This window comes from Medicago sativa, chromosome 2, assembly GCF_051527215.1.
Source record: "Medicago sativa cultivar Bolivia chromosome 2, Bolivia_mono, whole genome shotgun sequence".
In the NCBI taxonomy this organism is placed as follows: Eukaryota; Viridiplantae; Streptophyta; class Magnoliopsida; order Fabales; family Fabaceae; genus Medicago; species Medicago sativa.
The window spans coordinates 3,921,788-3,935,098 of record NC_140750.1 but is presented as its reverse complement, the minus strand read 5'-3'; the positions used below and the strand labels follow the sequence as shown (position 1 = coordinate 3,935,098).

Here is a 13,311-nt window from a genome sequence, read left to right as displayed (position 1 = left end):
CAAAACAGAGTAGTGGAGAACGTGGTTGTACAATTCGTACAAAGTACAATGTCAACGCTTTCGTCCAAAATGCAAGCACAAGCCTTCAAACATCTTTGAAATGACCGTTGCAAAATTCCACTAATCCTTTGTTTGTGTTTTCGAATCCAATGGACAGCTTTTGCATTGATAATTCTTCAATTCTTGAATCTTTTGCAAATCCAGTTGAGATTCAGCTTCTGGTGAAATAGCTTCTGATGAGGCAGCTTCTGATGATATGACTTCTGCAGCTTCTGATGACGCAGCTTCTGATGATGTGGCTTCTGGACCTCTTGTCTTCAGAAGCACTATTCTTCAGGAGCAGCTTTACTTCAGGAGCGCTATTTCTTCAGGAGCAGCTTGACTTCAGGAGCGCTTTGCCTTCAGAATCATCTAAGCTTCATTTTCTTTTGCTCTTTATTTGCTCATTCAGAACCAATGATGATGTGACTTTATAATTATGGTCCTGTACACTTGAACAAATATTAGCTAGTCCAATTTACAATTTTTAATACCTTGTTATCATCAAAACTCTTTAAGGTTCATTGTTAAACACATTTTGTTCCAACACAATGGACTCCATGATCTTGTCATGCACACATCTTTGTTCATCAGTCAACATCAATAGCATATCAGCGTGTGTCTTTTCCAGTTAATCTTAGTTGTAATTTAGCTCATCAACGATAAGCTTGTTTGTTAAAGTTGGCATGTCTGTTGCGTTTGGCCTGGGCATAGATTTGAAGTCAGTAAGCGACCGTCCGTTTTCCTGAAGTAGCATTTCAATTTCAATCAAACACGGGTTCTTCAAGTCATCGTCTCTGATACACAGATCTGCATATTAAATGTAAAGTCACAAAATTAATATTAACACCTTTGCATGCATATGTGTGCACGTTGAAGAGAAAGAAAAAATATTAGCTTTATATGAGAATCCTTTATATTTAAACATCTTAGCCTAAAAAATATGGAAAATTTTGAATGGTATCGTAGAGTTAGTAACTCTTAGTTTGTTCTTTACTATATCCTAAAAAAAGTTCCTCTTAACTACTTAAACTACTCTAATCAGCATGTACTATATCCTAAAAAACACACCCCTTGAAAACAACCTTGTCATCAAGGTTGGAATGTGATAAATTTCTTAATGTGTAATAGTCTTCAAATGTATCACCCTTATCCCTATTTTTTATTAGTGAAATATTGTTTTTCTTCACATCTTCAACAATAACATGAGTAGTTTCTCTCCACTTCCTTTGCATAAGCTTTTCATTTTGAGAAAAAGAGAGATAACTGATCTCACAACCATTTGAGATAAATTATTTGTCTAAGAAACTTTTATAAAAATATTTGTCTCGTCCATGTCATTTGCACCCTGATGCTAAACTCGTCATCCCAAAATTCTAAGCAGTATTTGACTTGTGTTGCTTCAAAAACAACAACAAAGGAGTACGCAAAGAAAAGTGTAGTGGAGACAACACTAACAAAGCATATATCAGTGGAGACATGTTTTTACTTTGAAGTTTTATGTTACCTCTTAATGCATTTTAAGTGCAGTTTTTCCTTTTAAAGTTGCATAATGACACGCCATATGTTCTAATGCTCATTAATGACAATTACAACATGTTATGACCTTAAAAAAACATATCATTATAACCAAGTTGCTTGGGCTCTAGTGGCAAAGAGCTACTTCCAAGGACGTACCCGGGGAATACCGGGATCGATTCCCAGGGGGAACAACGCTTGGCCATGTTTTATCTTGGTTTTCGGGTGTCAAACATTGATTACGTTTGAACCTTTTTAACCGGTGATATCTTATTTTTTCTTGGGAAGGGAAAAAGTAAGCAAAACCCTTGAGAATCGAGGTCCGGGAGTTGTTTTCGCTACGGGAAGGTGTTAGGCACCCATAACGACTATAGTAACCTATAGGAACCGTCTTTAATTTCTACGCGCGCGCTTTATTTTTAAATGCTATTTTGAAAGAAAATATTAAGTCCTAAAAGTATTCTAAGTGAAGAATTGGAGGGAGAAGAATGTGTTTGAATTTCTGATTGTGCTGTGATGTGGCACTGAATGTATGGTGTTGTTGACCCTTTGACTGATGACTGGATTATATAGGCTGATGCAGTAATGCCTGGACCAATATGAACATGACATGTGGCATGACTTTGTAACAAACTTTTGTGGACAAATAAGACACTGACACGTGTACAGAACAGATGACTTGGACAAATATGGACTAAAATGCAATTTTTAGAATTTTAGGACTTAAAAATAAAAAAATAAAATAAAATAAAAATAAAATGAATTAAAATTGGTAATCGGAAAATAACGTAAAGTGAAACGATTAAAATTTGACAAAACGGACTAAAACGAACCAATGGCTTAAATGAGGTACTTTAAAGTAACCTCTCTCTGCCGAAATTTCGTGTGAAATGACCAAAATGCCCCTGGGGCTAAAACGACTGAAAATGACTCAGATGCAATTTCAAAATGGATTTTTTAACAAGGGATTAAAGCAAGAGTTCATACAAGCGAATTAAAAGACTCAGAGACAATTTTTTTAGAATAAAACAGGGTTTTAACACATGAAAAGACTAAAATGCCCCTAGGGGCAAAGCTGACTCAAAATGACTTCAAATGCAATTTTTGAAATGGATTTTGACATAAAATTGAAATGAAGACTTATTCAAACTATTTGAAAGGACTCAAACAAATTCTTAAAGATTGAAAGAGATTTTATCATGGGAAATGACTAAAATGCCCCTAGGGGCTAAACTGACTAGAAAATGACTCAACTGATATTTTTTGAAATGAATTTTGACATGAGATTGAAACAAGGACTTATACAAACCAATTTAAAAGACTCAAACAATTTTCAAGGATTAAAATGAGTTGAATGCAGGAAATGACTAAAATACCCTTTTTCATGAATTTTGCAAATAACATTGAAATAAAATGCAGAGAAAGATGCAATTGATCAGAGACAGTTCAAATGACTTATAATGCAAGAAAAGAAGAATTGAATAAGTATTTTTAGGTCCAAAATTAGGGTATAACAGCTGCCCCTATTTAAGTTTCTTTGTCCGGAGAGTCAAGAGACGAAGTCTTTGAGTTGACGGGACGAAGATACTTAAATATTAACATTTGCACTGCTTTTGGACATAAAAATACGTTTTTAGATTTTCAAAAATATGAATGCCATGCAATATTTTGATTATGAATGCAAGACAAACAACTGGAGTCTATGGAGCATGTCATGTCACTGGGGATTTAGGTAGACATTGACAGGGTAGACAAACCAGGGGACAAAAGATAGGTACAAGCTGTTCTTTGGATCGAACCTGCCACTTGACCGAGAGATACAAACAAGAGATGGGTACAAGCTGTTCTTTGGATCGAACCTGCCACTTGACCAAGGAAATACAAACAAAAGGTAGGTACAAGCTGTTCTTTGGATCGAACCTGTCACTTGACCAAGAAATACAAACAAGAGAGGGATACAAGCTGTTCTTTGGATCGAACTTGCCACTTGATTGAAAACATAGCCATATAGGCAGATACAAGCTGTTCTTTGGATCGAACTTGCCACTTGATCGGAGATATAGACAGAGGGTAGATACAAGTTGTTCTTTGGATCGAACCTGCCGCTTGATCAATACCACAACATGTAAGTAGGTGCAAACTGTTCTTTGGATCGAACTTGCCGTTTGACCGATAACAAAACATAAGCAAAGGGTACAAACTGTTCTTTGGATCGAACTTGCCGTTTGACCGGAAATATAGGCATATAAACAGGTACAAGCTGTTCTTTGGATCGAACTTGCCACTTGACCGATTAACAAGATACAAATTGGAAATTGGATTTAGAAAAATTCAAATTGAGAGTAAATTGACATTGATTTGATTTGGAAATAGACATGACCATTTTTGTTGGCCCAAAAGCAAATTGAGAGTGAATTGACATTGATTTGAATTGAAAGTTTGAGATTGAAAGAGAGATTGAGAATTGAGATTGATTAGAGACATAGACATAGACATTGAATTGAGAGTTGAAATTGAATTGAATTGGAAATTGACATTGAAATTGAAATTGAGATTGCTTCGAATTGAGATTGGATTGAATTGAAATTGAGATTGCTTCGAATTGAGATTGGATTGAAATTGGAAATTGATTTGAAATTGAAATTGAGATTGCTTCGAATTGAGATTGGATTGAATTGAAATTGATATTTGAGAGTTGAGATTGCATCGAATTTGAGGTTTGAAATGATTTGAAATTGAGATTGGAAAGTTGAGATTGCATCGAATTTGACAGTTGAAATTGAATTTGACAATTGGAATTAAAATTGAAATTGAAATTGAGTTTGACAGTTGGAATTTGGATTGGAATTGAGATTGGAATTGATTTGAAATTAGAATTGGAAGTGGAAACTGATTTAGATTGGAAATTGGAATTGGAAATGCAGCATGTATATATGGCATAACAAGATTATCGAATGTATGAGCACATAAAATGCATGATTATGCACGTATGAATGCTTGAAATGCATGATTGGTTTGTAACTTGACAGAGAAGTTTCACAAAGGCAGACAAAACATTGGAAGATTGGGCACGTAGTGGCTCGTGCTGCAACATATTCACATGGGAAAACCTCTTTGGAGAAACCGTCGTTGAGAGACGTATCGAAACCATGGCTGAGGGCAATAAAACTTGTAAAGGGAGGGACCCTTGGAAAGTTCTTGGATACAGGTCGCCGTTGCTAGGCGTGTCAGTGCTGGGTAAACATTGGATGTTCGCATCTGTGGTCAATGCTTTTCATTATTTTTCGTTCTTTCATTTTTCAGTCCCTATTTTTGCCTGAACCGCCCTTTCGGGTTTTCGATTCACCGGGGAATAAAATTCTTTTCACTGCCCCATTTTTGCCTGAATTGCCTTCATAGGTTGTCAATCAGCGGGGTGCTCATTTTTGCCTAAGCCGCCCTTTCGGGTTTTCGACTTAGCGAGCTTTTCATTTGCATTTTTTTCAATCAATTTTTTTTCATTTTCATTCTGTTTTTTCATTCTTGCCATTGACCACAGATCATCTCGGGGAGTAACCTGCTCGTAACATGTATTGAAATGGACATTGTCATTCATTTATTCATGCATGTTTCATTGAAATGTACCATATTGCCCAGGTTTGCCTTCAAAATAGACAGGAAAAGATTTTTCAATTTTCAAAAGATGTTTGTTTCAGACATTAACATTATCAAAATGGAAAGAAAATATTTTGTATATAGCATTGAGAGTAGAAAGAAAAATAGAATTTCAAACAAATAGCACAGGCTCAAATTGATGTAGAAGAGTGAGAGTCAGCCAAAGGCATGACTCCACGGATTTACAAAGCTTGGAAAATGGTAATTTTATTGGTTGGTGATACATTGAACACGATGACCGCTACATTTCATAGAAATTTTGAATTCACAAGTACAGAAGCCTCTGATGAAGATGATCATTGACAGTTGCAGATGCCCCAAGGGGTGATGGTGGTTTGCCGGATATAGTTACTTGTCTCTTATTGACCTCATTTTTGCATGAACCGCCCTTTCGGGTTTTCGGCTCATCGAGGCGCTCATTCTTGCCTGAGTTGCGTACAATCTCAGCGAGCTCTTTCATATTCATTTTTTTTTTGTCCCTAATTTTGCCTGGACCGCCCTTTCGGGTTTTCGATCCACCGGAAAGCGCATTTTTGCCTAGGCCGCCCTTTCGGGTTTTCGACCTGCCACGCTGTTCTTTTCTTTTTAGACAAAGTATTTCTTGACTATATCGGCATTAACAGGATTTGGGAGTTCAACACCATCCATGTGTGTAAGAATCAAAGCACCACCAGAGAAAGCCTTCTTGACAACATAAGGTCCTTCATAATTAGGTGTCCACTTGCCCCTTGGGTCGGGTTGCTGACTTATCCTTCTTTTCAATACAAGTTCGCCTTCCTTGAATTCTCGAGGTCGGACTTTCTTGTCAAAAGCATTCTTCATTCGCCCTTGATACAACTGTCCATGAGTCATAGCATCCATACGTTTTTCTTCAATCAAATTTAATTGGTCGTACCGACTTTGACACCATTCAGCCTCAGTTAATTTTGCTTCCATGATCACTCGAAGAGATGGAATCTCCACTTCCAGAGGGAGAACTGCTTCCATACCATATACCAAAGAGAAAGGGGTTGCCCCGGTTGAACTGCGCACTGTAGTACGGTAACCATGCAAGGCAAAAGGTAGCATTTCGTGCCAGTCTTTGTAAGTAGTAACCATCTTCTGAACAATCTTCTTGATGTTCTTGTTAGCGGCCTCGACTGCACCATTCATCTGAGGTCTATAAGGAGAAGAGTTGTGATGTTCAATCTTGAATTCTTCACATAAAGCTTGCATCATGCTATTGTTCAGATTGGAACCGTTGTCAGTGATGATCTTGTTGGGAACACCATATCGACAGATGATGTTATTCTTGATAAACTTGACAACCACTTGCTTGGTCACATTTGCATAGGAGGCAGCCTCAACCCACTTGGTGAAATAGTCAATTGCCACTAGAATGAAACGATGTCCGTTGGAAGCTTTTGGCTTAATTCTTCCGATCATGTCAATGCCCCACATAGAGAAAGGCCATGGGGAAGATATAACATTGAGAGCGTGTGGAGGCACATGAATCTTGTCAGCATAGATTTGACATTTGTGGCATCTCTTGGCATGTTTGTGGCAATCACGCTCCATAGTTATCCAGTAATAGCCGGCTCTTAACAGTTTCCTTGACATGGTGTGACCCGAAGCATGGGTCCCGAAAGTACCATCATGTACATCATGCATCAACTTCTCAGCTTCTTGTTTGTCAACACATCTCAGCAAGACCATGTCATAATTCCTTTTGTATAGGATTTCTCCGTCCAGAAGGAATTTGCTAGCCCATCGTCTCAAGGTCTTTTTATCCCTGTTGGAAGCACCAGGCGGATATTCATGATTTTGCAAGAATTGTTTGATGTTGTAACACCAAGGCTTTTTGTCATTCACATCTTTATCAGCTTGATCTGTCATATTTTCAATAGTAAACACATGAGCGGGTCTATCAAGACGCTGCACCTTGATTACGGGCACGTCATTCCAATGATTCACACGAAACATGGAAGACAAAGTAGCAAGAGCATCAGCCATCTGGTTTTCATCCCGAGGGATGTGGTGCAGCTCAACCTTGGTAAAGTATGTCAACAGACGTCTGGCATAGTCACGGTAAGGGATCAGTTTCTCATGATGAGTCTCCCATTCACCCTTTATCTGATTAATGACAAGTGCAGAATCTCCATAGATGTCGAGGTGCTTAATTCTCAGATCAAGGGCTTCTTCAATGCCCAAGATGCATGTTTCATATTCAGCTATGTTGTTCGTGCATTCAAAAGTTATTCGAGCGGTGAAAGGAATATGGTGCCCCTGCGGAGTTACAATGATGGCTCCAATTCCTTTACCATAAGCATTAACAGCACCATCAAATACTAATCCCCACTTGCTATTGGGATCTGGCCCTTCATTGATCAGTGGTTCTTCACAGTCTTTTGCTTTCAGATACATAATCTCTTCATCAGGGAAATCAAATTTAATTGGCTGGTAATCATCAAGAGGCTGACAAGCAAGATGCTCAGCAAGGACACTTCCTTTGATTGCTTTTTGAGCTTTGTACACAATATCATATTCAGACAACAACATTTGCCAACGTGCAATCTTTCCAGTAACAGCAAGCTTCTCAAAGATGTACTTGATTGGATCTATTCGGGATATCAACCAAGTTGTATGATTCACCATATAATGACGCAGGCGTTTGGCAGCCCAAGCTAAAGTACAACAAGTCTTTTCAAGCATTGTATACCGAGTCTCACAGTCGGTGAATTTCTTGCTCAGATAGTAGATAGCATGCTCTTTCTTACCAGTCTCATCTTGTTGACCGAGGACACAACCCACAGAATCATCTAACACTGACAGATACATAATCAAAGGCCTTCCTTCCACTGGTGGGACAAGGATAGGTGGTTCCAACAAGTATTCTTTAATGTTATCAAAAGCTTCCTGGCATTCATCATTCCATACAACAGGCTGATTCTTTCTGAGCAACTTGAAAATTGGGCCACAAGTAGTAGTCATGTGAGATATGAATCTTGAAATATAATTCAGACGTCCGAGGAAACCTCTGACTTGCTTCTCAGTTTGAGGGGCCGGCATCTCTCTGATGGCTCGGACTTTGTCAGGATCGACTTCAATGCCTCTTTGACTGACAATGAAGCCTAGCAACTTTCCAGATCTTACACCAAATGTGCACTTGTTAGGATTCAATCGCAGCTTGTACTTTCTCAATCTTTCAAACATCTTTTTCAGATACACCACATGCTGCTCTTCATCACTTGACTTCACAATCATATCATCAACATATACCTCAATCTCTTTGTGAATCATATCATGAAATAGAGTTTTCATACCTCTTTGATAGGTAGCACCAGCATTTATCAAGCCAAATGGCATTACTTTATAACAGAACGTTCCCCACGGAGTGATGAAGGACGTCTTTTCTCTATCTTCAGGAGACATCCGTATCTGGTTATAGCCAGAGAAACCATCCATAAAAGAGAACACTTTAGACTGAGCAGTACTGTCGACAAGCACATCAATATGAGGCAATGGGAAGTTATCTTTTGGACTGGCCTTATTCAAATCTCTGTAATCAACACACATTCGAACTTTCCCATCTTTCTTTGGTACTGGTACGATGTTGGCAATCCACTCAGGATATTCAGCTGTCATGAGGAAACCCGCATCAATTTGCTTTTGCACTTCAGCCTTGATCTTAAGAGCCATGTCTGGATGAGACCTTCTCAATTTCTGTTTGACAGGAGGACATTCAGGCCTTGTCGGTATCCGATGTTCCACAATATTGGGATCTAGACCCGGCATATCTTCATAGGACCATGCAAAGACATCTGGATAATCATGGAGAAGCTGAATGATCTTCTTTTTCACTTCTGGCTCAAGTGCAGCACCGATCTTGATCTCTCGCTTGTTTTCTTCAGTACCCAGGTTGATGAGCTCAATCTCTTCCTGGTGAGGCTGAATGGCTCTTCTTTCTTGCTCAAGCAGTCGAGTGATCTCATACGGTATCTCTTCATTATCCTCCTCATCTTCAGCTTCATATACAGGGAATTCAAAATTTGGAGGAACCATAGGGTCACTGTGTTCAACGGGTTTATTGTGGTTCAATCTGCATAATATGATTGGGATGACTTTTAGAAAAATGTTTTTTTATGCAGATTTTTGAAATTAATAAGAAAATACAGATGTTTTGGTTTTTTCTGGCATTACCAGTATTTCCAAGGAAAAGGCACTAAAAGTAAAAAAAACAAAGAGTCGTGAGAAAGACGACAACTTTTATTGATAACGGCAATGCCGAAACAAACATGCCCTTACAATGATATCACTTTCGCCTTGGGCAGAACGAAAGGATTGTTATTTTGAAAACAAAAAACATGAGCAACAAGACACATTACATGGAAGCATGCATGACTAAAGGAACATCAATGGCCTCCCAATTTCTCACGGTGCCTCCTGGTACAACAAATGTAGGCACATAACTATTCTCAGCAGCATCTTCAGCAATAGCATTGATAAACCCAGCACTGTAGAAAGTTCCTGTTGAAACACCAGAGGTTGGGGAGAATCCGAGGCCCTCTTTACGCTTGTTTTCCAGAATCTGAATCACTTTGCCCCAGCCAGCAGCTTGCCCTGCTTGAACAGCCTTCTGGGCGTCTTTCAATGAAGCCATACTAGTACCAGCCCTCCGGGGTTCTGCACCTTCAACAGTCAAGCCTTGAAATGACGTCCCTTCAGCGGACCCTGCTTCAACACAAGAGAAAGATGACACTTGGCTAACCAGATATGCTTCTTCACCATGTACAGTGACAATCTTACCGTTCTTCACAAATTTGAGCTTTTGATGCAAAGTAGAAGTGACTGCTCCAGCGTCATGAATCCACGGTCTTCCGAGGAGACAACTGTAGGAAGCATTAATGTCCATGACTTGAAAAGTAATCTGAAATGTCTCCGGACCAATGGTAATTGGCAAGTCTACTTCCCCAAGAACATCTTTGTGAGATCCGTCAAAAGCTTTAACCAAGTAGCTGCTACCCCTCAGAGAGATTCCATGATGGCTCAATTGTCTTAGTGTAGACTCGGGCATTACATTTAAAGATGATCCAGTGTCTACCAACACATTGGATATCATGTCGGACTTGCAGTGTACCGAGATATGCAGAGCCAAGTTGTGGTGTTTCCCTGCTTCGGGGAGTTCATCGTCACCAAACCCCAGGTTATTGCAAGCAGTGATATTACCCACTATTCCATTGAACTGATCCACAGAGACTTCGTGATCAACATAAGCTTGTTCAAGTACTTTCATCAACACTTTCCTGTGAGCTTCTAAGCTCAAAAGCAGAGACAAGATGGATATCTTTGACGGAGTTTGCAGCAGCTAGTCAACAATCTTATAATCACTCTTCTTAATAAGCCTCAGAATCTCATCCAGATTAGACTCTTCAATAGATTGACCTGATGGGCCAGTGTTCTTGTCAATAGGAGGATCAACTGGTGGGGTTATGGTGGCAATAGGTGTGACCACCTTCTTTTGAAACAAGGGTGGACGGACTTTCCCGCTTCTCAGGGCTGTAATTTCACTAGCAACGTTGTCAACTGTAGCTGGGGATACCAGAGGCACCTCCACTCCGTTCTCAATCATGGTTGCATCGTACTTGTAAGGAATTGCTTTTGTAGAGGCATAAGACACTGGACCAGGTAACCTGATCACTAAGGGCTCAACATTCCTTGTCTTAGATACACTTTCAGCGGGAGAATCATGAAACACTGGCACAATCACACATACATCACTGGCAATCAAGTGCTTGTCATCCATCAGACTCTGGATATCATTCTGCACTATACCACAACCCATAGGATTTTGAAGACATTCTAAACAAGAAGCATGATCGTGATTGAACAAAGAAGCCTGACAAAGTTTGACATGTAGCGGTACCAAAGGAGTAACAACATTGCAGACATCCAACATGGGATCCTCTTGAGGAACAGGAATTCTTTCGAAAGCCTCAATCATATTAACAGCAGCATGGTTTGGAAGTGGATTGTCGAGGACATGAGGAGCATTATTCTCAAAGGTCAACCTCCCTCTGTCTATCAGATCCTTCACAACATATTTCAAAGCATAGCAACCTTCAACATCATGGCCTTGAGCGCCCTGGTGGAATTCACATGTAAGATCCTGTCGGAACCTAGGAGGCAAATGATTAGGCGGAGGCCTGCCTGGTCTAGTGACACAATGTCCCTTAGCAAGTAGAGTTGGGAGCAGATCAGCATACCGCATAGGTATTGGTGGAAAATAAGTCCTGGGCCGAGGACCCTGTTGCTGCTGCTGTTGTTGAGCGGGAGGTTGTGGTTGTACTTGTTGAGCAATGGCATTAACGGGCACTGGTGGTTGACCCGGTGGCAAAGGATATTGTTGGTAGAATGGCGGGAAGAAAGGATGTTGAGAGTATTGCATGTATTGGTAGGGCAAAGGTAACTGAGTGGTATTAGCAGGTGTAAACTGATTACCAGATACCACCCCTACTTCGGATTCTTTCTTCTTATGGTGGCCATTACCATACTTCTTAGGTGCGCTAGTTGAGGATTCACCCTTCTCAAAGACAATAATACCTTCTCTGACAGCCTCCTCTAGACGAGTTCCCATAGTGACCATGTCGGAGAAGTTGTTTGGAGCAGAAACTATCATTCTTTCCTTATATTCCTTCTTCAGAGTCTTCAGGAATGTCTGTGTTAATTCTTCCTCATCAAGTCGAGGAGAGACACGGGCAGCTGCCCCTCTCCACCTCTGAGCATACTCACGGAAGGTTTCATCTGACTTCTGAGACAAGGACTTAAGGGAGTCCCTATTTGGCTTCAGCCGAGTGTTGAACTCATAATGACTTTCGAAAGCAGCAGCGAGTTCCTCAAAAGTATGGATGTTGTCTTTGCTCACACTAGTGTACCAATCAGCTGCATCATCTGTCAAGCTACTCTGGAAGCAGTGGATCATTAGTGCGTCATTATCTGCGTAGTTTGCCATCTTTCGGACATACCGGATAACATGGTTGTGTGGACAAGAAGTCCCATTGTATTTGTCAAATTCTGGCTCTTTGAATTTCTTAGGAACCTCAAATCGGGATACCAAGCATAGATCACGAGCTTTAGCAGGAGCACCATTGTTTCCCCGGCTAGCCTTGACTTCACGGAGTTCTCCAGCCAACTCCCTCAACTGTCTCTTCATAGCTTCCATTGCAGGATCTTGTCCGCGCGGAGTATCAACATCAATCACCTGTTGCACAGTGTGTACAATAGGGTCGGTAACAACAGTAGTTACCTGAGGCATAGCAGTGGATACAGGAATCTGTCCTTGACCAGCAAAACCAGAGACACCAGCAGCAGTATTAGGAGAATAGTAAGCTGAGAGCCCATAAGGACGCCCATTGGGCATAACAAACCGAGCATCGGTAGCCACAGTAGACAGTGGGATAGATGGAATTGTTTCAGTAGCAGCTGGAATAGATATGGCTGGTTGTTCCTGTGCAGCCATCATAGCGAACATAGCGTCATGAGCCTTAGCCAAGTCTTCTTTCATGGCAGCCAGTTCGGCACGGAGCTGAGCATTTTCCTCTTCAAAGTTAGCCATAATTCTTCTCTTGTGAAATCTTGTTTGATGAACTCTATCTGGTTGGTAGACTTTGCGAGTACGAGCCACTTTTCAGACTGCGGCGGACAAAACTAGGAGGCAATGAGCACGAGAGAAGTTTTTTGTGACCGATGAATGCATATGATGCATGAAATGTGTAAATGCATATGCGAAAAGATTCTTTTTATGCGTTATCGAAGGGTTTTTAGACAAACTAGAAACTTGTAAACATTACTAAACAACAATCAACATAAACGGGAAACAAACAACCAACATATAGTTTTACAACACGATTCCCTTTGAAATGCTAAGCCAAGGGATAGACTTTGAAATGTAAAACAACATAAACAACTGGAAATAACAACAGGAAAAATAAATCCTCAAGCATAGGAAGTGGAAGCATCATCCTCAGACTCAGACTCATAGCTGCAGTATCGTGCGTAGAAGTCACGGGCACCCCTAGCCCTCTTGGAGTCCCTCATAAGCAACCTATCTTTCTCTTCAATCTC

The 13,311-nt window shown here is 40.2% G+C and overlaps 1 protein-coding gene across 1 annotated transcript in view; it reads right to left on the bottom strand.

The window, feature by feature from the left end:
* The window catches only part of LOC146943741 (uncharacterized), a 39,901-nt gene that overhangs the window by 16,595 nt on the left and 9,995 nt on the right, over nucleotides 1-13,311 (bottom strand). Inside the window, exon 3 of the mRNA XM_085747733.1 lies at nucleotides 11,742-11,748. Within this exon, the coding sequence (XP_085603859.1) occupies nucleotides 11,742-11,748 (7 nt within the window). The remainder of the gene's footprint in view (nucleotides 1-11,741; nucleotides 11,749-13,311) is intronic.